Source organism: Pelobates fuscus, chromosome 3 (assembly GCF_036172605.1).
Source record: "Pelobates fuscus isolate aPelFus1 chromosome 3, aPelFus1.pri, whole genome shotgun sequence".
Taxonomy (NCBI): domain Eukaryota; kingdom Metazoa; phylum Chordata; class Amphibia; order Anura; family Pelobatidae; genus Pelobates; species Pelobates fuscus.
In genome coordinates, this window is record NC_086319.1 from 359,909,034 (window position 1) to 359,932,527 (window position 23,494).

The 23,494-nt window shown below is 47.9% G+C and overlaps 5 protein-coding genes across 5 annotated transcripts; 2 read left to right on the forward strand and 3 right to left on the reverse strand.

Annotated features, from left to right (window-relative positions):
* Positions 1-9,613: 9,613 nt before the first annotated feature.
* Positions 9,614-10,045, reverse strand: LOC134601376 (histone H2B 1.1-like). The gene has a single exon (XM_063445850.1). It carries the CDS (start codon positions 10,043-10,045, stop codon positions 9,665-9,667), a length of 381 nt encoding a protein of 126 aa, XP_063301920.1. The 3' UTR covers positions 9,614-9,664.
* A 273-nt stretch (positions 10,046-10,318) lies between these two features.
* On the forward strand, positions 10,319-10,733 carry LOC134601377 (histone H2A type 2-C). The gene has a single exon (XM_063445851.1). It carries the CDS (start codon positions 10,330-10,332, stop codon positions 10,717-10,719), a length of 390 nt encoding a protein of 129 aa, XP_063301921.1. The 5' UTR covers positions 10,319-10,329; the 3' UTR covers positions 10,720-10,733.
* A 961-nt stretch (positions 10,734-11,694) lies between these two features.
* Positions 11,695-12,203, forward strand: LOC134601378 (histone H3). The gene has a single exon (XM_063445853.1). The coding sequence runs from the start codon at positions 11,705-11,707 to the stop codon at positions 12,113-12,115; it is 411 nt and encodes a 136-aa protein (XP_063301923.1). The 5' UTR covers positions 11,695-11,704; the 3' UTR covers positions 12,116-12,203.
* A 653-nt stretch (positions 12,204-12,856) lies between these two features.
* LOC134601379 (histone H4) lies at positions 12,857-13,241 on the reverse strand. Its single transcript, XM_063445854.1, has one exon. It carries the CDS (start codon positions 13,227-13,229, stop codon positions 12,918-12,920), a length of 312 nt encoding a protein of 103 aa, XP_063301924.1. The 5' UTR covers positions 13,230-13,241; the 3' UTR covers positions 12,857-12,917.
* Positions 13,242-14,001: 760 nt separating this feature from the next.
* Positions 14,002-14,684, reverse strand: LOC134601380 (histone H1B-like). Its single transcript, XM_063445855.1, has one exon. The coding sequence runs from the start codon at positions 14,682-14,684 to the stop codon at positions 14,043-14,045; it is 642 nt and encodes a 213-aa protein (XP_063301925.1). The 3' UTR covers positions 14,002-14,042.
* Between the last annotated feature and the right edge of the window lie 8,810 nt (positions 14,685-23,494).

Here is a 23,494-nt window from a genome sequence, read left to right on the forward strand (position 1 = left end):
GGCGTGCGCCGCCGCGCAAGCGCACACAAACTAGGTAGGGATTTTTCACGGGGTAGGGGAAATGAATGCAACAGTGCGCACGCGCGGCAAAGTACTCCCGTCGGAGGTACAGCGCACGTGCGCACGAGTTGCAAGGGAGCACTTCACAAACCGCGCATGCGCAGTATAGGGGTAGGGAAATTTGATGGCTATTAGCCCTGTGAAATCTCCCTACCCCTATACTGCGCATGCGCGGACTCATCATCAGATTAAAGCCTCTCCCTGCTCCCAACACTCTCAGCCATCCAAGATTGAGGGTGAATTATGGTGGGACGGTGGGTGTTTATGTGCATTATATTGGGGGGTCTGTGCAGACCCCCAATTCTGCACAGACCCCCCAATTCTGCTCAGAACCCCCCCAATATAATGCACATAAACACCCACCGTCCCACCATAATTCACCCTCAATCTTGGATGGCTGAGAGTGTTGGGAGCAGGGATAGGCTTTAATCCGACGATCAGAGTTCGCGCATGCGCAGTATAGGGGTAGGGAGATCTCACAGGGCTAATAGCCATCAAAATTCCCTACCCCTATACTGCGCACGCGCGAACTCTGATCGTCGGATTAAAGCCTCTCTCCCTTGCCACTAGTGCGCACGCGCGCTGTACCTCCGACGGGAGTACTTTGCCGCGCGTGCGCACGGTGGCGTTAATTTCCCCTACCCCGTGAAAAATCCCTACCTAGCCTAGTTGTTGTGCGCCTGCGCGGCGGCGCACACCCTCCTCCTCCATTGGATGAGGGTCACTTCCGGTGCGGCCGCGTCACCGGAAGTGACGAGGGTAGGGAATTTTCACGGGGTAGGGTTTTTTGATAGAACACCCGCCTGCTGCCTTTGGATTATGGACCGGCAGCTAAAGGGTTAATTTTACTGTGCAGAAGGATTTATTTCTCCCTTTCTGCACAGCAGTTCGGTAGATTTCATATACCGATCAAACAGCCGTTCACCAACCTTCCCAGAGCCGTGGGAAGCCGGCCGGCGTTGTTAATTGGCCACCCAGGAGCTGGAGTGTGCCTCCTATTTACCTCCCTGAAGCTGCGGTTAACCGCAGCTTAATTGCTTGTTAAAGGGACACTCCAGGCACCCAGACCACTTCTGCTCATTGGAGTGGTCTGGGTGCCAACTCCCACTACCCTTAACCCTGCAAGTGTAATTATTGCAGTTTTTTATAAACTGCAATATTTACATTGCAGGGTTAACTCCACCTCTAGTGGCTGTCTATTAGACAGCCACTAGAGGTCACTTCCTGGGTTCTAGCACAGGTTTCCTGTGCTCGAGCGTCGCTGGACGTCCTCACGCTGTGTGAGGACCTCCAGCGTCGCTCAAAACCCCATAGGAAAGCATTGAAATGATTTTTCAATGCTTTCCTATGGGGAGACGTAATGCGCATGCGCGGCATTTCCGCGCATGCGCATTAGGTCTCCTCGGCCGGTGAGCGAGATTAGTCTCGCCCACCGGCCGACGTAATCACTAGGAGGAGCGTCGCGGAGGCGGAGACAGCGGCGAGGGACATCGCCGCTGTCCCTGGTAAGTGACTGAAGGGGTTTTCACCCCTTCAGTAACCGGGGATTGGTGGGTGGGAGGGAGAGGGACCCTCCAGTGCCAGAAAAACGGATCGTTTTTCTGGCACTGGAGTTTCCCTTTAACTTTGTGCCTGCCGTTACACTTTGCGGCCGCTAGGTGGCGGTGTTCTGGAGCTCCCCGGGCAGCCAGCGCTTTTCTGCCCGGCTTTCATGCACCAAAATCGGACACTTTTACGTGCAGGCACCGCTGAACCTCCAGCCCCTGGTTCTAATTCGTATGGATTTGGTGAATGCAGGGAAATTCGGTGTTTTATGTTTTATGTGAATCCTTTAACCCAGATAGCAATGCCATGGAGCCTGTTCGTATAATTAAAGACTTTAGCTCCATGGCACTTAAACTGTATTCGGGTGGTCTGGGTGCCATTCACCTAATAATGTGCACCCAGACCTGAGCTATCTGGGGATATGTTACATGTCTGTGTTTTGTGTATAAAATGTGTCTTTATGTATTTTAAAGTTATAGTCTGTTTCTGTGTCACCACGTGCATAATGGAGTCTTGCCTTTGTCCTGGGAGATAATTGAATTACTTCATTAATTATCTCCAGGACAGAGAGGAGGAAACCAGGATGCATTGTGGGAAAGTATTGTGGCTGAGTGTACGAAAATGATACATGTCTGTGTGCTGTTACAGTCTTCCATCTGGTCCCCTAGGGGAGTGTCCACCAGGTGGGAGACCTGCATAAATACAGGGGCAGGTAGCCCTGAATAAACAGACCACTGCTTGACCCTCAACACGGAGCCTTGTCTCGTTCTTGGGGGGGATTCACTGTATGCTGTTGGAGATTGATTGCTAGGAGTGTAAGCTGATATATGCTTTTCCTGTTCGTCTGCTAGCAGCTATTCGTGAGGTTCCAGTTTGGAGTGCTACCTTATTCCCTTGTATGTAGTTCGGGAGTTTGATGCATTTACCTATATCCAATTTGTTAGGTTTGGTGATTTTACAGTAGCTGTGCCTGTCTCTCAGAAAGGGGCATATCGCCTAAACAGATTTTAACCCCTTGTCTGCTGAAACGGTCCGTTACAATTGGTGGCAAGCGGCGGGATCGTTCCTACAGCCAGAAGGACAGCTACAGGAGACACCATTGCTCTGGATTTTACAATTTGAGGGCAACGCATGTCTCAGTACAGCGACCCTGACAGCACCAGCATGGAACCAGCAGTGGAGTTCGATGAGGCTGACATGGATGACCGAGATGCAGTACGCAAAGGCATCTGGTACCAGGCACTGGGTATTGTGGAATACCAGCAGGACGGGAGATTCCCCAAGGAAGAGCAGCGGTTGCAGAAGCGAGTAGCCCTGCGGATGCCCTTCCTGGGAGAGCAGCCCCTGGAGGAATGGGTGAGAGAATTGGAACACCTAGTATGGCAGGAGATGTGGCTGGAGGATGCCTACCAAGCGCTTTGGTGGTATGTTGCACAGTACCTGCCCTGGACAGCCGAGCATGACAAGCCAGAGGGAGAGGAGTTTGATGGTCCTGGCTTGTTATGGGAGACTTTTGCAGAGCCTGAGTTTGGGAGCGCTACACAAGCCCGGTTCCAGGATCTCTTTGAGTGGAGGGATAGCAGGTATGACTGGGACGACACTCATAAGATTGAGCAAGACCTGGTCCACCTGGTGACCCGGGAGATGGAGCTGGAACAGGGCTACCAAAATCTGTTCCACTCCAGTGAGAAGGCTCAGCAGGGAAGCGCAGACCCAGATCCAGACCCCTTCAGCTGGGAAGATATTGTACAGTTTTACTGGGAAGAACCCCAGGTGGCCAGTGGAGATGGGAGCGAGGTCTCTCCACCGGTCCTGCAGGGAATTGGGAGCCCAGTCTCCATTCCCCAGCGGCAGTGTGAAGTGCAGGGAGAGGAGAGCAGCGTCCTCCCTCCTCAGCGGCAGGCTGAGTTACAGGGGCAGAGGTAGTTGTTCCTGCCCCCCAGCAGCAGAGTGATATGCCAGGAAGGCAGTGTGAAGTACAGGGAGAGGAGAGCAGTGTCCTCCCTCCCCAGCGGCAGGCTGAGTTACAGGGGGCAGAGGTAGTTGTTCCTGCCCCCCAGCAGCAGAGTGATATGCCAGGAGGGCAATGTGAAGTGCAGGGAGAGGAGAGCAGCGTCCTCCCTCCCCAGCGGCAGGCTGAGTTACAGGGGGCAGAGGTAGTTGTTCCTGCCCCCCAGCAGCAAGTGGTATGCCAGGAAGGCAATGGGAAATACAGGGAGAGGAGAGCAGTGTTAAAAATTTAATTTAATACCTAGTTGAGAACAAAAGGATCTCCAAAAACGGGAAACAAATTGGGACCCTCTGTCAGATACGATTTGGGAAGGTATCCCATGTAAGCGAAAAATCTCCCTCGCGAATATCTCTGCCAACTCTGGGGAGGATGGAAGCTTAGGCAAGGGAATGAAGTGGGCCATCTTGGTGAATCTGTCAACCACGGTGAGGATAACAGTCTGTTTTTTAGAGATAGGTAGATCGACAATAAAGTCCATGGCCAAACAAGACCATGGTTTCTCTGGTACCTCTAAGGGATGCAGGAATTCACTTGGGAGCGTATGAGGTTGTTTGGTCTTAGTACACACTTCACACGCAGCGATGAAATCTTTAGTATCCTTACGTAAAGCAGGCCACCAGAAGTCTTTAGAAATTAAAGCATACGTCTTGCGGATACCAGGATGTCCCGCCATCTTGCTGTTATGGAAACATTGCAACAGCTCCAGTTGAAGAGTAGGAGGAACGAAATGTCGACCCTCAGGAGTCTGTTTAGGTGCTAGATGTTGCAGCTTAATGATCTCGGCCAGTAACGGGGAATGAATCCTGAGATTCGTATTAGCAACAATCTTGCATTTAGGAACTATAGAAGAAAGAATCGGTTCAGATACAGTGAAAGGTTCATATTGTCGAGACAAAGCATCGGCCTTAGAGTTCTTAGAGCCAGGTCTGTAAGTAAGCACATAATTGAAATGAGTCAGGAATAAGGACCAACGAGCTTGCCTAGAGGACAAACGCTTGGCCTCCCCAATATAGGACAAGTTCTTGTGGTCCGTCAAAATAGTAACCGGATGTAAGGTGCCCTCCAATAGATGTCTCCACTCTTTCAAGGCTTTAATGACTGCTAACAATTCCCTGTCTCCGATGTCATACCTGCTTTCAGGCCCAGAAAGTTTCTTGGAAAAAAAACCACAAGGATGTAACGGTTTATCCACCCCCAACCTTTGTGAGAGAACGGCACCTACTCCTGTCTCAGAGGCATCGACCTCAAGTAGGAACGGCAAGGACGTATCAGGATGGACTAATATTGGAGCAGAAGCAAAAAGTTCTTTGAGATTTTTGAAAGCAACGAGAGCTTCAGTAGACCAAGTCTTAGTATCAGCCCCTTGTTTGGCCATATTGGTAATAGGTGCAATAATAGAAGAGTAACCCTTAATGAAGCGCCTATAATAATTGGAGAACCCAATAAACCTCTGGATAGCCTTGAGTCCCTTAGGCAATGGCCAATCTAGAATAGACTGGAGTTTGTCAGGATCCATCTTAAAGCCTTCCCCAGAAATCACGTATCCAAGAAAATCTATCTGGGTCTGGTCAAAGCTGCATTTCTCCAATTTGCAGTATAAGCCGTGTTGTAGAAGTTTGTGTAATACCTTTCTGACTTGTCTATGGTGGGTCTCAATCTCTCTAGAGTGTATGAGAATGTCATCCAGGTATACAATAACACAATCCTGTTGAAATTCCCTAAGAACTTCGTTAATCAGATCCTGGAATACTGCCGGTGCGTTACAAAGGCCAAAAGGCATGACCGTGTACTCATAATGCCCGTAGCGGGTATTAAACACAGTCTTCCACTCGTGACCTTGTTGAATTCTCACCAAGTTATATGCCCCTCTGAGGTCCAACTTGGTGAAAATCTTAGAACCTTTTAGCCGATCAAAGAGCTCGGTAATCAAGGGGATCGGATAGGCATTCCTAATGATTATTTTATTCAAACCTCGGTAATCAATACATGGTCTGAGTGAGCCATCCTTCTTTTTAACAAAAAAAAAATCCAGCCCCGGCGAGAGAAGAGGATCTCCTAATGAATCCCTTGTCTAAATTCTCCTGAATATACTCCTCTAAAACAGAATTCTCTTTAATGGGTAGAGGATATACATTACCCCTGGGGGGCATGGTGCCGGGCAAAAGATTAATTTTACAATCAAAGGTCCTGTGTGGGGGTAGGGTATCAGCGTTCTTCTTATCGAACACTGCTTTTAAGTCTATGTACAGAGGAGGTATCTGTCTCCCTGTAGACTGGGTAGAACTATCTGGTGTGTTAATCATAGCCAATGGAGACACCCTGCGTAAACACCTCTCCTGACAACCCTGGCCCCATGAGATTATCTCCCCTAATTCCCAATCGATAATAGGGTTATGTCTCTTTAACCATGGGTAACCCAGGACTATGGAACAGAAGGAGATGAAATGAGCATAAGTGATAAGTTCTCCTCGTGTAAGATACCAATAGTTAAGTTAATGGGTATAGTCTCACGAGAGATAACAGGCTCAAGTAAAGGTCTACCATCTATGGCCTCAACGGCCAAGGGTGTATCCCTTAACTGGGATGGGATAGTGTGTTTAGTAGCAAAGACTTGGTCGATAAAATTCTCAGCAGCTCCGGAATCTATCAAGGCCATGGTCTTTAGCATTCCCTTCTCCCACGTTAAAGAAATTGGTAGCAGAAGCCTGTGATCTTTATAATTATGCGTAGAGGACAAAATAGAAACACCCAAGGCCTGTCCTCTAGAGAAACTTAGGTGCGGGCGTTTCCCGAGCGAGTAGGACAATTCAGACACAAATGACCTCTGGCTCCACAATACATACATAAACCCTCCCTTCTCCTGTACTGCCTCTCCTCCTCAGAGAGGCGAGTATTGCCTATCTGCATAGGTTCAGGATACAGTGAGGTATTGGAATCAGGACTTTGAAATGTAGGAGCTAATTTAAAGGCAGGTCTGAAGTTCCTCTCTCTAGTGTTCTGTCTCTCTCTTAAACGCTCATCAATACGAGAAATGAACGAAATTAAGTCCTCTAAATTCTCAGGAAGCTCTCTAGTAGCAACCTCATCAAGGATAATATCTGATAGCCCATTCAAAAATACATCTATATAAGCCTGCTCATTCCACTTGACTTCTGCCGCCAGAGACCTGAACTCTAGTGCATAATCCACAAGTGTTCGGTTCTCCTGTCTCAGGCGCAACAGTAATCTGGCTGCATTAACCTTCCTACCAGGAGGGTCAAAAGTTCTTCTAAATGCAGCTACAAAGGCATTATAATTATATACCAATGGGTTATCATTCTCCCATAGTGGGTTGGCCCATCTCAGAGCTTTCTCAATGAGTAGGGTGATAATAAATCCAACTTTTGCCCTATCTGTGGGATAGGAGCGGGGTTGTAGTTCGAAGTGGATATTAATCTGGTTCAAAAAACCACAACACTTCTCCGGTGAACCACCATAACGTACAGGTGGGGTAATACGGGAAGAGGCACCTACAGTGGCTACCTCTAGACCAGAACTTACAGGAGAGATGGAAGTAGTACGGGTCTCCTCAGGTGGGTTATTGGCACGAGATAATAGCGCCTGTAGTGCTAGTGCCATCTGGTCCATTCTGTGTTCCATGGCGTCAAACCTGGAATCAGAGGGACCAACCTGACTGTTTGTACCTGCAGGATCCATTGGCCCTGTCGTAATGTCAGGATCGGGACAGGGATCCAACACGCAAAGTACAAACAGGACAGGGTACGTATACCGGACCTTAGAATGGCCGGACTAACGTACGGAGAGTAAAGAGAATGGTCAGAAACAAGCCGAGGTCGAGGGAACGAGAGGACAGGTGAGCGAGGAACAAGCCGGGTCAAGGATACCAGAGGGAAACAGAGTAAGTCAAACTAGCCGGGTCGGAACCAAAGGAATAACTGAAATCGCCAGAGCACTGTGTGACTAGACAGGCTAGAACCACGACAGGGCAATGAGTGAATGGGAGAAACAGGTTTAAATACCCTGGTTACAGTGAGTATACCCGCCTCCGACGAGTCCTGAGTGGCTTCCAGTCACTTGAGTGACAGATCGGTCCGGACTGACGTCATGACGTCGGGCAGCGTGCGTGACGTCATAAAATGAGACGGATCCCTCGCGGCCGGCGTGAGAGTGTCTAGGGGAGCCGCGAGGGATGGAGGAAGCCGACCTGCTGGAGGAGTAAACTACTAAGTCTCTACCTATTTCGGAGGTAGAGGCTTCAGGTACCCTGACACCTACCTGACGTGTGCATCTTGTTAAATCTTGGTAAATCATTTAAACTAAACGAGAACCTAAGCTGTCAAAATATTGATCTCATTAATCTAAAAATGTGCCTTGACAAACGAATGCCACGACTTGTACTGCAAATGTCTATCAATTTTTCTTGATGTCGCTGTTGTGGCGCACCAAGGCTTTTTGTTACTTTTGTGCACAACAAAAATAAAGAATTAAAAAAAAAAAAAAATGTGTTAGTATGAGTGAGATGAGTGAGTGTGTGTCTGTCAGTGAGTGTGTATGTGTGTTTATGTCTGTTAGTGTGTGTGTGTGTGTGTGTGTTTGTATGTCTGTTAGTGTGTGTGTGTGTGTGTGTTAGCCTGTGAGTGTGTCTGTTAGTGTGTGTGTCTGACTGTGTGTGTGTCTGTTAGTGAGTGTGTGTGTGTGCTAGTTTGTGTCTGTTAGTGACTGTGTGTTTGTCTGTTTGTGAGTGTGTCTGTTAGTGTGTGTGTTTCTGTCAGTGAATGTGTGTGTGTATATTTAGAATGCGGGGCGGAGGGAAGGGTTGGGTGTGGGTGGCGGGGGGGAGGAGGGGGGCGCCTGAGTTTTGTCCTGCCTTGGGCAGCACAAAACCAGGATACACCACTGCCTGGGAGTGAGAGCACTCTGTTCAAAGTTTTATCGGATCACGGTGGTTGCCCGATCCGATTAGGAGTTGCAGACAAGTTTTGTTGTAGCTCCCTGTCAAGTCACACCTCCCTGCATGTGACTTGCACAGCCTTCCATAAACACTTCCTGTAAAGAGAGCCCTATTTAGGCTTTCTTTATTGCAAGTTCTGTTTAATTAAGATTTTCGTTTTTGTTCCTTTCATGCAGGCTCTGTCAATCATAGCCAGTGGAGGTATGGCTAGGGCTGCATAAACATAAACAAAGTGATTTAACTCCTAGATGACAGAGAATTGAGCAGTGAGACTGCAGGGGAATGATCTATACACTAAAACTGCTTTATTTAGCTAAAGTAATTTAGGCGACTATAGTGTTCCTTTAAGGGCTAATCGTAAAGCCAGAGCAATCTACATACAATCTATTTATCTGATATAGAATTGCCACACATAGAATCTCAACCCATAAAAATAAATAAAAAACAATATAGCAAGAAATGGATTGTCTTCTAAATATTGCTAGTAAATTAAAATTTCACTGGGTAATCACTATAAATGTATGTCACAAGACAGTGCTAGCTGGTAGGATAAAGTAATCCAAAATAGCTATCCAGAATGTATGAGCCCAAACTTAGATACTTTGTTATATTCATAAACAGAATTGAAGATTCATTCCAGATACGATCTGCTGTGTAACTCACTAGCCTGTTCAACAGTTAGTATTGTCATAGCGCTTAAGGTTTGATTGTTTTCAGGAGCAGTCCTTACATTTATCACTTATTTGGCACATAGTCTATGGAAAGCCAGTTTTAACTATTGTAGTGTATATATATATTTTATATTGCTACCCGACGATCTAGGAATATTAAGTAAGGGGTCTATTTGGGCAGGTTTCCATGAATGGAGCAGGTTTTCTAAAGACGGATTTCAGTTTACGATCCATCTAGCAGGGGAAGGCAATTCAGACCTAGTGGTACAAGACAATCTGAGCAATATGTGAGATTCACTAAACAGTGAATACCGAGAGCAGCAGAGATGATACTAGTGGGTTTATCACGAGGATTAGAGCTCTGACAGACAGTGTGGGTGGCTCTTATAAGAGCCTTTGGGTTTATAGTAAAGTAGAAGAATGCCATTACTTGGCGCTGGTGTACTTGGTGACAGCCTTGGTGCCCTCGGACACGGCGTGCTTTGCCAGCTCTCCGGGTAGCAGCAGGCGCACGGCGGTCTGGATCTCCCGGGAAGTGATGGTGGAGCGCTTGTTGTAGTGAGCCAGGCGAGAGGCTTCTCCTGCGATGCGCTCAAAGATATCATTGACAAAGGAGTTCATGATCCCCATGGCCTTGGAGGAGATACCGGTGTCGGGGTGGACCTGCTTCAGCACCTTGTACACGTAGATGGCATAGCTCTCCTTCCTGGTCTTCCTACGCTTCTTGCCATCTTTCTTCTGAGTCTTGGTCACGGCTTTCTTAGAGCCTTTCTTGACGGCTGGTGCGGACTTGGCTGGATCAGGCATGATCTACGCTGTTTGCTGGAAATACAATGACGGTCTGCGCGCTCCGACGGCTTTATTTATAGGCAGGCCATGCAAATTAAGCCCTTCCGCTTTCCGTGATGGGATTGGTCAACACAGACAGGTGACGAAACGATGTCATAGTTTCAGCAATTGATTGGTATCCTGTACAGCGCGTGTCTAATTGGCTGCTTGCAAAGCCATCCAATCCCAGAGCAGAGTGTGTCTATAAATAGCCCGTGTAAAGGGGGGTGAGGTTTTATTATCAGCGAAATTCTAGAACCAACATGTCAGGCCGTGGAAAGCAAGGAGGAAAGACCCGTGCAAAGGCGAAGACTCGCTCATCCCGCGCTGGTCTTCAGTTCCCAGTCGGCAGAGTCCACCGTCTGCTGAGGAAGGGGAATTATGCAGAGCGTGTTGGAGCCGGTGCCCCCGTCTATCTGGCTGCAGTGCTGGAGTACCTGACTGCTGAGATCCTGGAGCTGGCAGGGAATGCCGCCAGAGATAACAAGAAAACCCGCATCATTCCCCGCCATCTCCAGCTCGCTGTCCGTAACGACGAAGAGCTCAACAAACTGCTGGGAGGAGTGACTATCGCCCAGGGAGGTGTTTTGCCCAACATCCAGGCTGTGCTGCTGCCCAAGAAAACCGAAAGTCATAAATCAAAGAGCAAGTAAAGCGGACAGCTGCTCCACCGGTCTAGACTAAAAACACAAAGGCTCTTCTAAGAGCCGCCCACAGTCTCCACAAAGAGCGCAACCATCTTCCTGTATCTACTCTCTCTCACACACACACACACACCCCATGAACGTGTAACAAGTCAAATAGGAAGCGTTCTCGTCCTGCACTCAGTCCCATTCTGTATACAACATTCCAACTCTAGAACGCGAGCTAGAATCAATGTATACCCATGATACGTGCAGCAGCATCGAGTTAAACATTGGGTCAAGTGTATATAGTTTGCATGAGCCTCTATTGCTAAGGGGGGGGGGGGGGGGAATCTCGCTTACTTAGGGTCGTCCCCCTCCCTGTCTGAACATGCTGCGTGAAACTTAGGATAAGATTCAGCTCTACAGATCCGATCTCTGGCTGCTGGATGCGTTAGCTCTGCCTCAACAGCATGGACTCACGGCCGCACAAGGGGATTATTGTTTCAATGAGTGGCTGCCTGGTAACATTCCCTGCTCTGTCTCATGTAGCTCGGTTATAAGGCGGCTGGGCGTACTGTGAGTCCTTTATCAGACGTGATCACACTAAGAATCCCATGTAAAGAAGCGGGCTCTCTGCATGTGTTAGAGGTGTATGTCCCATCTCCCCTCGGTAAAGCCTACACACTAGTTAATAATTCTATTGGGAGTAATACGGCCATTACTGCCCACTGCCAATCCTATCAACTAGTAGCGTCTATAATAAATGCTGTCAGGACAGGAGGACTCACTGAAGGACTAGATCCCTTCTTTGAAGCAGATGATTTGAGCGGGTATTTTGAATGAGGGGGAGGGGATAAGCAGTTGATTTGAGCGGGTATTTTAAAATGAGTAACTATTTGTGTTCAGCCAATCAGAATACTCCACCCACCTGATGAACCAATGGAAACGCCGTGCCTGGCTATAAAAGCTCGGTCTTGTAAGCGCAGACTTCATTCGCGCTCGTTTTGTTACGATGGCCAGAACTAAGCAGACCGCCCGTAAATCCACCGGAGGCAAGGCTCCTCGCAAGCAGCTAGCCACCAAAGCTGCCAGGAAGAGCGCTCCAGCTACCGGCGGAGTGAAGAAGCCTCACCGTTACCGGCCGGGAACTGTGGCTCTCCGGGAGATCCGACGTTATCAGAAGTCCACCGAGCTGCTCATCCGCAAGCTGCCTTTCCAGCGCCTTGTCCGTGAGATCGCTCAGGATTTCAAGACTGATCTGCGCTTCCAGAGCTCTGCCGTCATGGCTCTGCAAGAGGCTAGCGAGGCTTACCTGGTGGGTCTCTTTGAGGATACAAACTTGTGTGCCATCCACGCCAAGAGGGTCACCATCATGCCCAAAGACATCCAGCTGGCCCGTAGGATCCGAGGAGAGAGAGCTTAAACTCTTAACTTGTTCACACAAACACCACAAAGGCTCTTTTAAGAGCCCCCAAATCTGCACTGGAATGAGTTTAAACACTTTTATATGCACGGTCTTTGTATCCTCTGCACATCACTAAATATCTAGACGTATTCAGTTTCTTTCTTTTCTAATCAACAAACAATGCCCCCCGGGTAGATATAGTAGCTGCTTGGCTATTTTACTCGGAATTTTACCTTCACAGATTTTCAGTGAATAAACTCATCTAGTAGACAGTAGAAGCGAATTACTCTATTTACAAGCGATCATGTGAATTGGCAGCAGGTAAAGGAGTACTTTATATTTGCTACGGCTTGCTTAGAGGAAAAGAATACATGTGTATTTATATACAGCTGGTCATAATGTTTCTAATGAAATGGCTTTAAACTGCAAGCATGTTATAAAATGTAAGCAACAGTAACTATATTCAATACTTCTAAAATCTTGGTAGTCTGTCTAATCTAAATGCACTGCACTAGATCGCAATGTTGAGTGATATAGCGCTACAATTACTAGAAATCGAGTGCTAACTGCAGACAAATCGATGTGTAACTAGATAATGACACGATCTCAATAACCATTGACTCTACATAGGAGAATGTTATAAACTCAGATCTCGCTCTACCAATACCATGTTTGTACTTTCCGATGTGTTTGAGCAGTAGAAGGCAGTTTGTCAGATATAGGGTTGAAATGATTAGATTTACTCTTTCAGTGAAAAGGTGGGTGGCCCTAAAAAGGGCCTTTGGGTTAGTGGGGTATGCGGTAAGGCCGAGTCAGGGTTTTAACCTCCGAAGCCATAGAGAGTGCGGCCCTGGCGTTTAAGGGCATAGACTACGTCCATGGCGGTCACAGTCTTCCTCTTGGCATGCTCGGTGTAGGTGACGGCGTCCCGGATAACATTCTCCAGGAAGACCTTCAACACCCCGCGAGTCTCTTCGTAGATGAGGCCGGAGATACGTTTCACTCCTCCTCTGCGAGCCAGGCGGCGGATTGCAGGCTTGGTAATGCCCTGGATGTTGTCACGCAGGACCTTTCTGTGCCGCTTAGCGCCGCCTTTCCCGAGACCCTTTCCGCCTTTACCTCTGCCAGACATGGTTCTGTTTTTCTATCTGCCGGAATGATACGGGATACATGCAACGCTCTCCTTATATACACCACGGGTGGACCGAATGGAGAACTGCAGCACATGGGGCGGAGTTAAGTCGCGCCCTCATTCACATTTTTTTTTTCCCCCCTCTTCCCTGAAATGGTTCTGTCTCTTGAACATAAAGTTGTGTAAACACGAAGGATGAAACAAGATCGTGACTTTTATTTTTATTTTTTTTAAATCATGTATTTAGTGTTGCTTTGAAAGTCGGCTTATTCACAGCACACGGTATCACTTATTTCCTACGGTTTGATCATCTAAATAAGCGCCCGGTTCCCAAGTGAGAGAGGGCGATGGCAGTCCCTTTATTATCACCATGTAAATATTCAGCTCGACAACAGCCTTAATTAGTCTCTGCTTTATCATCTTACTGAACAGGAAATAAAGCCAGTATGGCTACTTTGGATGGTGATATTCTATAGATTATATGCGTTTCTCACTCAATTCTGACTAAAGTTGGCCTTTTGCAGTTTAATGAATCTCCCACAATATCTTAGCAAGGAGGGAATTTCAACTTCCCACAAAAAATAATAAAAACATTTTATAAAGAGTAGCACTGACAAGGTACTTTCTATTTACATCCCAACGAGGTATTTTCTAGCACTAGATCCTGCTTTACGAATGAGAAATGGTGTGTGTGACATTCTATAAAATAAACACGTGCCTATCACAAATATAGCTCTTAAAGGACAAGGTGGTGGCTCTTAGAAGAGCCGTTGGGGCTTTTAAATATAAATTAAAACAAGATACGAGCAGGGCTTATTTTTTCTTGGGAGCTGCCTTTTTAGCCTTTGCTGGACTCTTAGCGGCTTTGGGCTTGGCTGCCTTTTTAGCCGGGCTCTTTGTTGCTTTTTTAGCCGGACTCTTCACTGCCTTCTTGGGCTTGGCGGCTTTGACTTTCTTGGGGCTCTTGGTGACTTTTTTAGCGGAGGCTGCCGGCTTCTTGGCCTTCTTAGGGCTCTTCGCGGCTACCTTCTTCACTTTAGCCGGAGACTTGGAGGCTTTCTTTGGGGCGGGCTTCTTGACTTTAGCCGGTGCCTTCTTGGGCTTTGCAGCCTTGTCTTTGCTCTCCGCCTGCTTCTTGTTGAGCTTGAAGGAGCCGGAGGCTCCGCTACCTTTGACCTGGACGAGAGTCTCTTTAGTCACCAAGCCCTTGAGAGCCAGCTTGAGGCGGCTGTTATTCTTCTCCACATCGTAGCCAGCGGCGGTCAAAGCCTTCTTCAGGGCTGCCAGGGACACCCCGCTGCGCTCTTTAGAGGCGGACACAGCTTTAACAAGGAGCTCGGACACGCTAGGACCGGACGGCTTGGCAGCTTTCTTGGCGCTGGATGCCTTCTTCGGCTGCTTCTTCTTAGAATCGATTTCAACCGCAGGAGCGGCAGCAGGAGCAGTTTCAGCCATGATCACTATTCACTATACCGATCAGTCAATAATTCCGTTCACAGCCGGCTCTCATTTATAGATCTCAAGCTGGCATCCTATAGGCTGATCTAAGCGCGCTCTGATTGGATACTGTCTTATGACACACCCTTCACTTTCCCTTCTCCTGCTTTTCACACACTGCTCTCACTCTGTGTTTCCGAGTGGATACAACTAATAGATTTTACTGAAATAAGAGAACGGATGTCGATGTCATCCATCGTGAAATGTACTAAACTATCTAATCTAGAATTTATTAGCAGTCTCATGGCTCCCGAGGGCTGTCACAATGTAGTAGAGCTGGGGAAAGCAGACACAACTCGTTTGTGATCAGCTTGATGTTTTCCAGAAACATTATTTCCAGAACTATTTAAATGATATATTTGAAGGCTTTCTTTCTCAATCTTATTCAGGGAAGGGAAGGGACCTGTGTTATCAAGGTGTGTTGTAGCTCATGTCATAAAGAAACAGAGAAGAGGGATGTTGCACCTCGTTTGTTCAGACAGTAAACTCAGGCAGTATGTAGTAAGATCATAGCATATAGTTGATATTTAATTTGCATAATCTTTATTCTATCTATTTATTCATTATCCTCTGAGTCTAACAGCAACTAAAACCAGTTCTATATGCTCTGGAAGGAAACTCTGCTCTGTGAATTTGCGTCCCTTGGTCATCTTGAGGTAGTGTGATGACCCCCTTGCCGACCTGCCAGTAGAGCGCTTTTTGGAGGGAAGGTTCAGACTTATTGGAGAAATTGCTTCCTGAGAGCCAGGGGGAGCTCCCTTCCATTTGACTGCAGGAACTCCCACTCTTTGATTGGCCCAAGACCAAGACACAATTATGCTGGAACTATTTTGGGCTTGGCCCTCGTGTGCGGCCAGTCAAAATGTAACCCGGTGGAGATTCAACATTTTTTCATGGATCCTGGCACTATTTTACCAATTCGGATGACAGCTATCCAGGGTTGTATGATATGTGGGGTGCCTGTGTGGTTTTATTGTATTATGGGGGTGTTTTTGTCTTAAGTACTTTGTATTCGGGAGATAATCAGTTTAGCGGTCAGGTGCTTGGATGGGCACTGTATGCACATGTGACGAAACCAATCTCGCCACATTGTATTGGAGGAGCCTGGTTGCCCGTGTTCTATCAAAAAACCCTACCCCGTGAAAATTCCCTACCCTCGTCACTTCCGGTGACGCAGCCGCACCGGAAGTGACCCTCATCCAATGGAGGAGGAGGGCGTGCGCCGCCGCGCAAGCGCACACAAACTAGGTAGGGATTTTTCACGGGGTAGGGGAAATGAATGCAACAGTGCGCACGCGCGGCAAAGTACTCCCGTCGGAGGTACAGCGCACGTGCGCACGAGTTGCAAGGGAGCACTTCACAAACCGCGCATGCGCAGTATAGGGGTAGGGAAATTTGATGGCTATTAGCCCTGTGAAATCTCCCTACCCCTATACTGCGCATGCGCGGACTCATCATCAGATTAAAGCCTCTCCCTGCTCCCAACACTCTCAGCCATCCAAGATTGAGGGTGAATTATGGTGGGACGGTGGGTGTTTATGTGCATTATATTGGGGGGTCTGTGCAGACCCCCAATTCTGCACAGACCCCCCAATTCTGCTCAGAACCCCCCCAATATAATGCACATAAACACCCACCGTCCCACCATAATTCACCCTCAATCTTGGATGGCTGAGAGTGTTGGGAGCAGGGATAGGCTTTAATCCGACGATCAGAGTTCGCGCATGCGCAGTATAGGGGTAGGGAGATCTCACAGGGCTAATAGCCATCAAAATTCCCTACCCCTATACTGCGCACGCGCGAACTCTGATCGTCGGATTAAAGCCTCTCTCCCTTGCCACTAGTGCGCACGCGCGCTGTACCTCCGACGGGAGTACTTTGCCGCGCGTGCGCACGGTGGCGTTAATTTCCCCTACCCTGTGAAAAATCCCTGCCTAGCCTAGTTGTTGTGCGCCTGCGCGGCGGCGCACACCCTCCTCCTCCATTGGATGAGGGTCACTTCCGGTGCGGCCGCGTCACCGGAAGTGACGAGGGTAGGGAATTTTCACGGGGTAGGGTTTTTTGATAGAACACCCGCCTGCTGCCTTTGGATTATGGACCGGCAGCTAAAGGGTTAATTTTACTGTGCAGAAGGATTTATTTCTCCCTTTCTGCACAGCAGTTCGGTAGATTTCATATACCGATCAAACAGCCGTTCACCAACCTTCCCAGAGCCGTGGGAAGCCGGCCGGCGTTGTTAATTGGCCACCCAGGAGCTGGAGTGTGCCTCCTATTTACCTCCCTGAAGCTGCGGTTAACCGCAGCTTAATTGCTTGTTAACTTTGTGCCTGCCGTTACACTTTGCGGCCGCTAGGTGGCGGTGTTCTAGAGCTCCCCGGGCAGCCAGCGCTTTTCTGCCCGGCTTTCATGCACCAAAATCGGACACTTTTACGTGCAGGCACCGCTGAACCTCCAGCCCCTGGTTCTAATTCGTATGGATTTGGTGAATGCAGGGAAATTCGGTGTTTTATGTTTTATGTGAATCCTTTAACCCAGATAGCAATGCCATGGAGCCTGTTCGTATAATTAAAGACTTTAGCTCCATGGCACTTAAACTGTATTCGGGTGGTCTGGGTGCCATTCACCTAATAATGTGCACCCAGACCTGAGCTATCTGGGGATATGTTACATGTCTGTGTTTTGTGTATAAAATGTGTCTTTATGTATTTTAAAGTGATAGTCTGTTTCTGTGTCACCACGTGCATAATGGAGTCTTGCCTTTGTCCTGGGAGATAATTTAATTACTTCATTAATTATCTCCAGGACAGAGAGGAGGAAACCAGGATGCATTGTGGGAAAGTATTGTGGCTGAGTGTACGAAAATGATACATGTCTGTCTGCTGTTACAGTCTTCCATCTGGTCCCCTAGGGGAGTGTCCACCAGGTGGGAGACCTGCATAAATACAGGGGCAGGTAGCCCTGAATAAACAGACCACTGCTTGACCCTCAACACGGAGCCTTGTCTCGTTCTTGGGGGGGATTCACTGTATGCTGTTGGAGATTGATTGCTAGGAGTGTAAGCTGATATATGCTTTTCCTGTTCGTCTGCTAGCAGCTATTCGTGAGGTTCCAGTTTGGAGTGCTACCTTATTCCCTTGTATGTAGTTCGGGAGTTTGATGCATTTACCTATATCCAATTTGTGAGGTTTGGTGATTTTACAGTAGCTGTGCCTGTCTCTCAGAAAGGGGCATATCGCCTAAACAGATTTTAACCCCTTGTCTGCTGAAACGGTCCGTTACAATTGGTGGCAAGCGGCGGGATCGTTCCTACAGCCAGAAGGACAGCTACAGGAGACACCATTGCTCTGGATTTTACAATTTGAGGGCAACGCATGTCTCAGTACAGCGACCCTGACAGCACCAGCATGGAACCAGCAGTGGAGTTCGATGAGGCTGACATGGATGACCGAGATGCAGTACGCAAAGGCATCTGGTACCAGGCACTGGGTATTGTGGAATACCAGCAGGACGGGAGATTCCCCAAGGAAGAGCAGCGGTTGCAGAAGCGAGTAGCCCTGCGGATGCCCTTCCTGGGAGAGCAGCCCCTGGAGGAATGGGTGAGAGAATTGGAACACCTAGTATGGCAGGAGATGTGGCTGGAGGATGCCTACCAAGCGCTTTGGTGGTATGTTGCACAGTACCTGCCCTGGACAGCCGAGCATGACAAGCCAGAGGGAGAGGAGTTTGATGGTCCTGGCTTGTTATGGGAGACTTTTGCAGAGCCTGAGTTTGGGAGCGCTACACAAGCCCGGTTCCAGGATCTCTTTGAGTGGAGGGAGAGCAGGTATGACTGGGACGACACTCATAAGATTGAGCAAGACCTGGTCCACCTGGTGACCCGGGAGATGGAGCTGGAACAGGGCTACCAAAATCTGTTCCACTCCAGTGAGAAGGCTCAGCAGGGAAGCGCAGACCCAGATCCAGACCCCTTCAGCTGGGAAGATATTGTACAGTTTTACTGGGAAGAACCCCAGGTGGCCAGTGGAGATGGGAGCGAGGTCTCTCCACCGGTCCTGCAGGGAATTGGGAGCCCAGTCTCCATTCCCCAGCGGCAGTGTGAAGTGCAGGGAGAGGAGAGCAGCGTCCTCCCTCCTCAGCGGCAGGCTGAGTTACAGGGGCAGAGGTAGTTGTTCCTGCCCCCCAGCAGCAGAGTGATATGCCAGGAAGGCAGTGTGAAGTACAGGGAGAGGAGAGCAGTGTCCTCCCTCCCCAGCGGCAGGCTGAGTTACAGGGGGCAGAGGTAGTTGTTCCTGCCCCCCAGCAGCAGAGTGATATGCCAGGAGGGCAATGTGAAGTGCAGGGAGAGGAGAGCAGCGTCCTCCCTCCCCAGCGGCAGGCTGAGTTACAGGGGGCAGAGGTAGTTGTTCCTGCCCCCCAGCAGCAAGTGGTATGCCAGGAAGGCAATGGGAAATACAGGGAGAGGAGAGCAGTGTTAAAAATTTAATTTAATACCTAGTTGAGAACAAAAGGATCTCCAAAAACGGGAAACAAATTGGGACCCTCTGTCAGATACGATTTGGGAAGGTATCCCATGTAAGCGAAAAATCTCCCTCGCGAATATCTCTGCCAACTCTGGGGAGGATGGAAGCTTAGGCAAGGGAATGAAGTGGGCCATCTTGGTGAATCTGTCAACCACGGTGAGGATAACAGTCTGTTTTTTAGAGATAGGTAGATCGACAATAAAGTCCATGGCCAAACAAGACCATGGTTTCTCTGGTACCTCTAAGGGATGCAGGAATTCACTTGGGAGCGTATGAGGTTGTTTGGTCTTAGTACACACTTCACACGCAGCGATGAAATCTTTAGTATCCTTACGTAAAGCAGGCCACCAGAAGTCTTTAGAAATTAAAGCATACGTCTTGCGGATACCAGGATGTCCCGCCATCTTGCTGTTATGGAAACATTGCAACAGCTCCAGTTGAAGAGTAGGAGGAACGAAATGTCGACCCTCAGGAGTCTGTTTAGGTGCTAGATGTTGCAGCTTAATGATCTCGGCCAGTAACGGGGAATGAATCCTGAGATTCGTATTAGCAACAATCTTGCATTTAGGAACTATAGAAGAAAGAATCGGTTCAGATACAGTGAAAGGTTCATATTGTCGAGACAAAGCATCGGCCTTAGAGTTCTTAGAGCCAGGTCTGTAAGTAAGCACATAATTGAAATGAGTCAGGAATAAGGACCAACGAGCTTGCCTAGAGGACAAACGCTTGGCCTCCCCAATATAGGACAAGTTCTTGTGGTCCGTCAAAATAGTAACCGGATGTAAGGTGCCCTCCAATAGATGTCTCCACTCTTTCAAGGCTTTAATGACTGCTAACAATTCCCTGTCTCCGATGTCATACCTGCTTTCAGGCCCAGAAAGTTTCTTGGAAAAAAAACCACAAGGATGTAACGGTTTATCCACCCCCAACCTTTGTGAGAGAACGGCACCTACTCCTGTCTCAGAGGCATCGACCTCAAGTAGGAACGGCAAGGACGTATCAGGATGGACTAATATTGGAGCAGAAGCAAAAAGTTCTTTGAGATTTTTGAAAGCAACGAGAGCTTCAGTAGACCAAGTCTTAGTATCAGCCCCTTGTTTGGTCATATTGGTAATAGGTGCAATAATAGAAGAGTAACCCTTAATGAAGCGCCTATAATAATTGGAGAACCCAATAAACCTCTGGATAGCCTTGAGTCCCTTAGGCAATGGCCAATCTAGAATAGACTGGAGTTTGTCAGGATCCATCTTAAAGCCTTCCCCAGAAATCACGTATCCAAGAAAATCTATCTGGGTCTGGTCAAAGCTGCATTTCTCCAATTTGCAGTATAAGCCGTGTTGTAGAAGTTTGTGTAATACCTTTCTGACTTGTCTATGGTGGGTCTCAATCTCTCTAGAGTGTATGAGAATGTCATCCAGGTATACAATAACACAATCCTGTTGAAATTCCCTAAGAACTTCGTTAATCAGATCCTGGAATACTGCCGGTGCGTTACAAAGGCCAAAAGGCATGACCGTGTACTCATAATGCCCGTAGCGGGTATTAAACACAGTCTTCCACTCGTGACCTTGTTGAATTCTCACCAAGTTATATGCCCCTCTGAGGTCCAACTTGGTGAAAATCTTAGAACCTTTTAGCCGATCAAAGAGCTCGGTAATCAAGGGGATCGGATAGGCATTCCTAATGATTATTTTATTCAAACCTCGGTAATCAATACATGGTCTGAGTGAGCCATCCTTCTTTTTAACAAAAAAAAATCCAGCCCCGGCGGGAGAAGAGGATCTCCTAATGAATCCCTTGTCTAAATTCTCCTGAATATACTCCTCTAAAACAGAATTCTCTTTAATGGGTAGAGGATATACATTACCCCTGGGGGGCATGGTGCCGGGCAAAAGATTAATTTTACAATCAAAGGTCCTGTGTGGGGGTAGGGTATCAGCGTTCTTCTTATCGAACACTGCTTTTAAGTCTATGTACAGAGGAGGTATCTGTCTCCCTGTAGACTGGGTAGAACTATCTGGTGTGTTAATCATAGCCAATGGAGACACCCTGCGTAAACACCTCTCCTGACAACCCTGGCCCCATGAGATTATCTCCCCTAATTCCCAATCGATAATAGGGTTATGTCTCTTTAACCATGGGTAACCCAGGACTATGGAACAGAAGGAGATGAAATGAGCATAAGTGATAAGTTCTCCTCGTGTAAGATACCAATAGTTAAGTTAATGGGTATAGTCTCACGAGAGATAACAGGCTCAAGTAAAGGTCTACCATCTATGGCCTCAACGGCCAAGGGTGTATCCCTTACCTGGGATGGGATAGTGTGTTTAGTAGCAAAGACTTGGTCGATAAAATTCTCAGCAGCTCCGGAATCTATCAAGGCCATGGTCTTTAGCATTCCCTTCTCCCACGTTAAAGAAATTGGTAGCAGAAGCCTGTGATCTTTATAATTATGCGTAGAGGACAAAATAGAAACACCCAAGGCCTGTCCTCTAGAGAAACTTAGGTGCGGGCGTTTCCCGAGCGAGTAGGACAATTCAGACACAAATGACCTCTGGCTCCACAATACATACATAAACCCTCCCTTCTCCTGTACTGCCTCTCCTCCTCAGAGAGGCGAGTATTGCCTATCTGCATAGGTTCAGGATACAGTGAGGTATTGGAATCAGGACTTTGAAATGTAGGAGCTAATTTAAAGGCAGGTCTGAAGTTCCTCTCTCTAGTGTTCTGTCTCTCTCTTAAACGCTCATCAATACGAGAAATGAACGAAATTAAGTCCTCTAAATTCTCAGGAAGCTCCCTAGTAGCAACCTCATCAAGGATAATATCTGATAGCCCATTCAAAAATACATCTATATAAGCCTGCTCATTCCACTTGACTTCTGCCGCCAGAGACCTGAACTCTAGTGCATAATCCACAAGTGTTCGGTTCTCCTGTCTCAGGCGCAACAGTAATCTGGCTGCATTAACCTTCCTACCAGGAGGGTCAAAAGTTCTTCTAAATGCAGCTACAAAGGCATTATAATTATATACCAATGGGTTATCATTCTCCCATAGTGGGTTGGCCCATCTCAGAGCTTTCTCAATGAGTAGGGTGATAATAAATCCAACTTTTGCCCTATCTGTGGGATAGGAGCGGGGTTGTAGTTCGAAGTGGATATTAATCTGGTTCAAAAAACCACAACACTTCTCCGGTGAACCACCATAACGTACAGGTGGGGTAATACGGGAAGAGGCACCTACAGTGGCTACCTCTAGACCAGAACTTACAGGAGAGATGGAAGTAGTACGGGTCTCCTCAGGTGGGTTATTGGCACGAGATAATAGCGCCTGTAGTGCTAGTGCCATCTGGTCCATTCTGTGTTCCATGGCGTCAAACCTGGAATCAGAGGGACCAACCTGACTGTTTGTACCTGCAGGATCCATTGGCCCTGTCGTAATGTCAGGATCGGGACAGGGATCCAACACGCAAAGTACAAACAGGACAGGGTACGTATACCGGACCTTAGAATGGCCGGACTAACGTACGGAGAGTAAAGAGAATGGTCAGAAACAAGCCGAGGTCGAGGGAACGAGAGGACAGGTGAGCGAGGAACAAGCCGGGTCAAGGATACCAGAGGGAAACAGAGTAAGTCAAACTAGCCGGGTCGGAACCAAAGGAATAACTGAAATCGCCAGAGCACTGTGTGACTAGACAGGCTAGAACCACGACAGGGCAATGAGTGAATGGGAGAAACAGGTTTAAATACCCTGGTTACAGTGAGTATACCCGCCTCCGACGAGTCCTGAGTGGCTTCCAGTCACTTGAGTGACAGATCGGTCCGGACTGACGTCATGACGTCGGGCAGCGTGCGTGACGTCATAAAATGAGACGGATCCCTCGCGGCCGGCGTGAGAGTGTCTAGGGGAGCCGCGAGGGATGGAGGAAGCCGACCTGCTGGAGGAGTAAACTACTAAGTCTCTACCTATTTCGGAGGTAGAGGCTTCAGGTACCCTGACACCTACCTGACGTGTGCATCTTGTTAAATCTTGGTAAATCATTTAAACTAAACGAGAACCTAAGCTGTCAAAATATTGATCTCATTAATCTAAAAATGTGCCTTGACAAACGAATGCCACGACTTGTACTGCAAATGTCTATCAATTTTTCTTGATGTCGCTGTTGTGGCGCACCAAGGCTTTTTGTTACTTTTGTGCACAACAAAAATAAAGAATTAAAAAAAAAAAAAAATGTGTTAGTATGAGTGA

Excerpts from the sequence above, each read along its gene's own strand:
- LOC134601376 (XM_063445850.1), bottom strand. The coding sequence starts at position 10,045 with ATGCCTGATCCAGCCAAGTCCGCACCAGCCGTCAAGAAAGGCTCTAAG.
- LOC134601377 (XM_063445851.1), top strand. The coding sequence starts at position 10,330 with ATGTCAGGCCGTGGAAAGCAAGGAGGAAAGACCCGTGCAAAGGCGAAG.
- LOC134601378 (XM_063445853.1), top strand. The coding sequence starts at position 11,705 with ATGGCCAGAACTAAGCAGACCGCCCGTAAATCCACCGGAGGCAAGGCT.
- LOC134601379 (XM_063445854.1), bottom strand. The coding sequence starts at position 13,229 with ATGTCTGGCAGAGGTAAAGGCGGAAAGGGTCTCGGGAAAGGCGGCGCT.
- LOC134601380 (XM_063445855.1), bottom strand. The coding sequence starts at position 14,684 with ATGGCTGAAACTGCTCCTGCTGCCGCTCCTGCGGTTGAAATCGATTCT.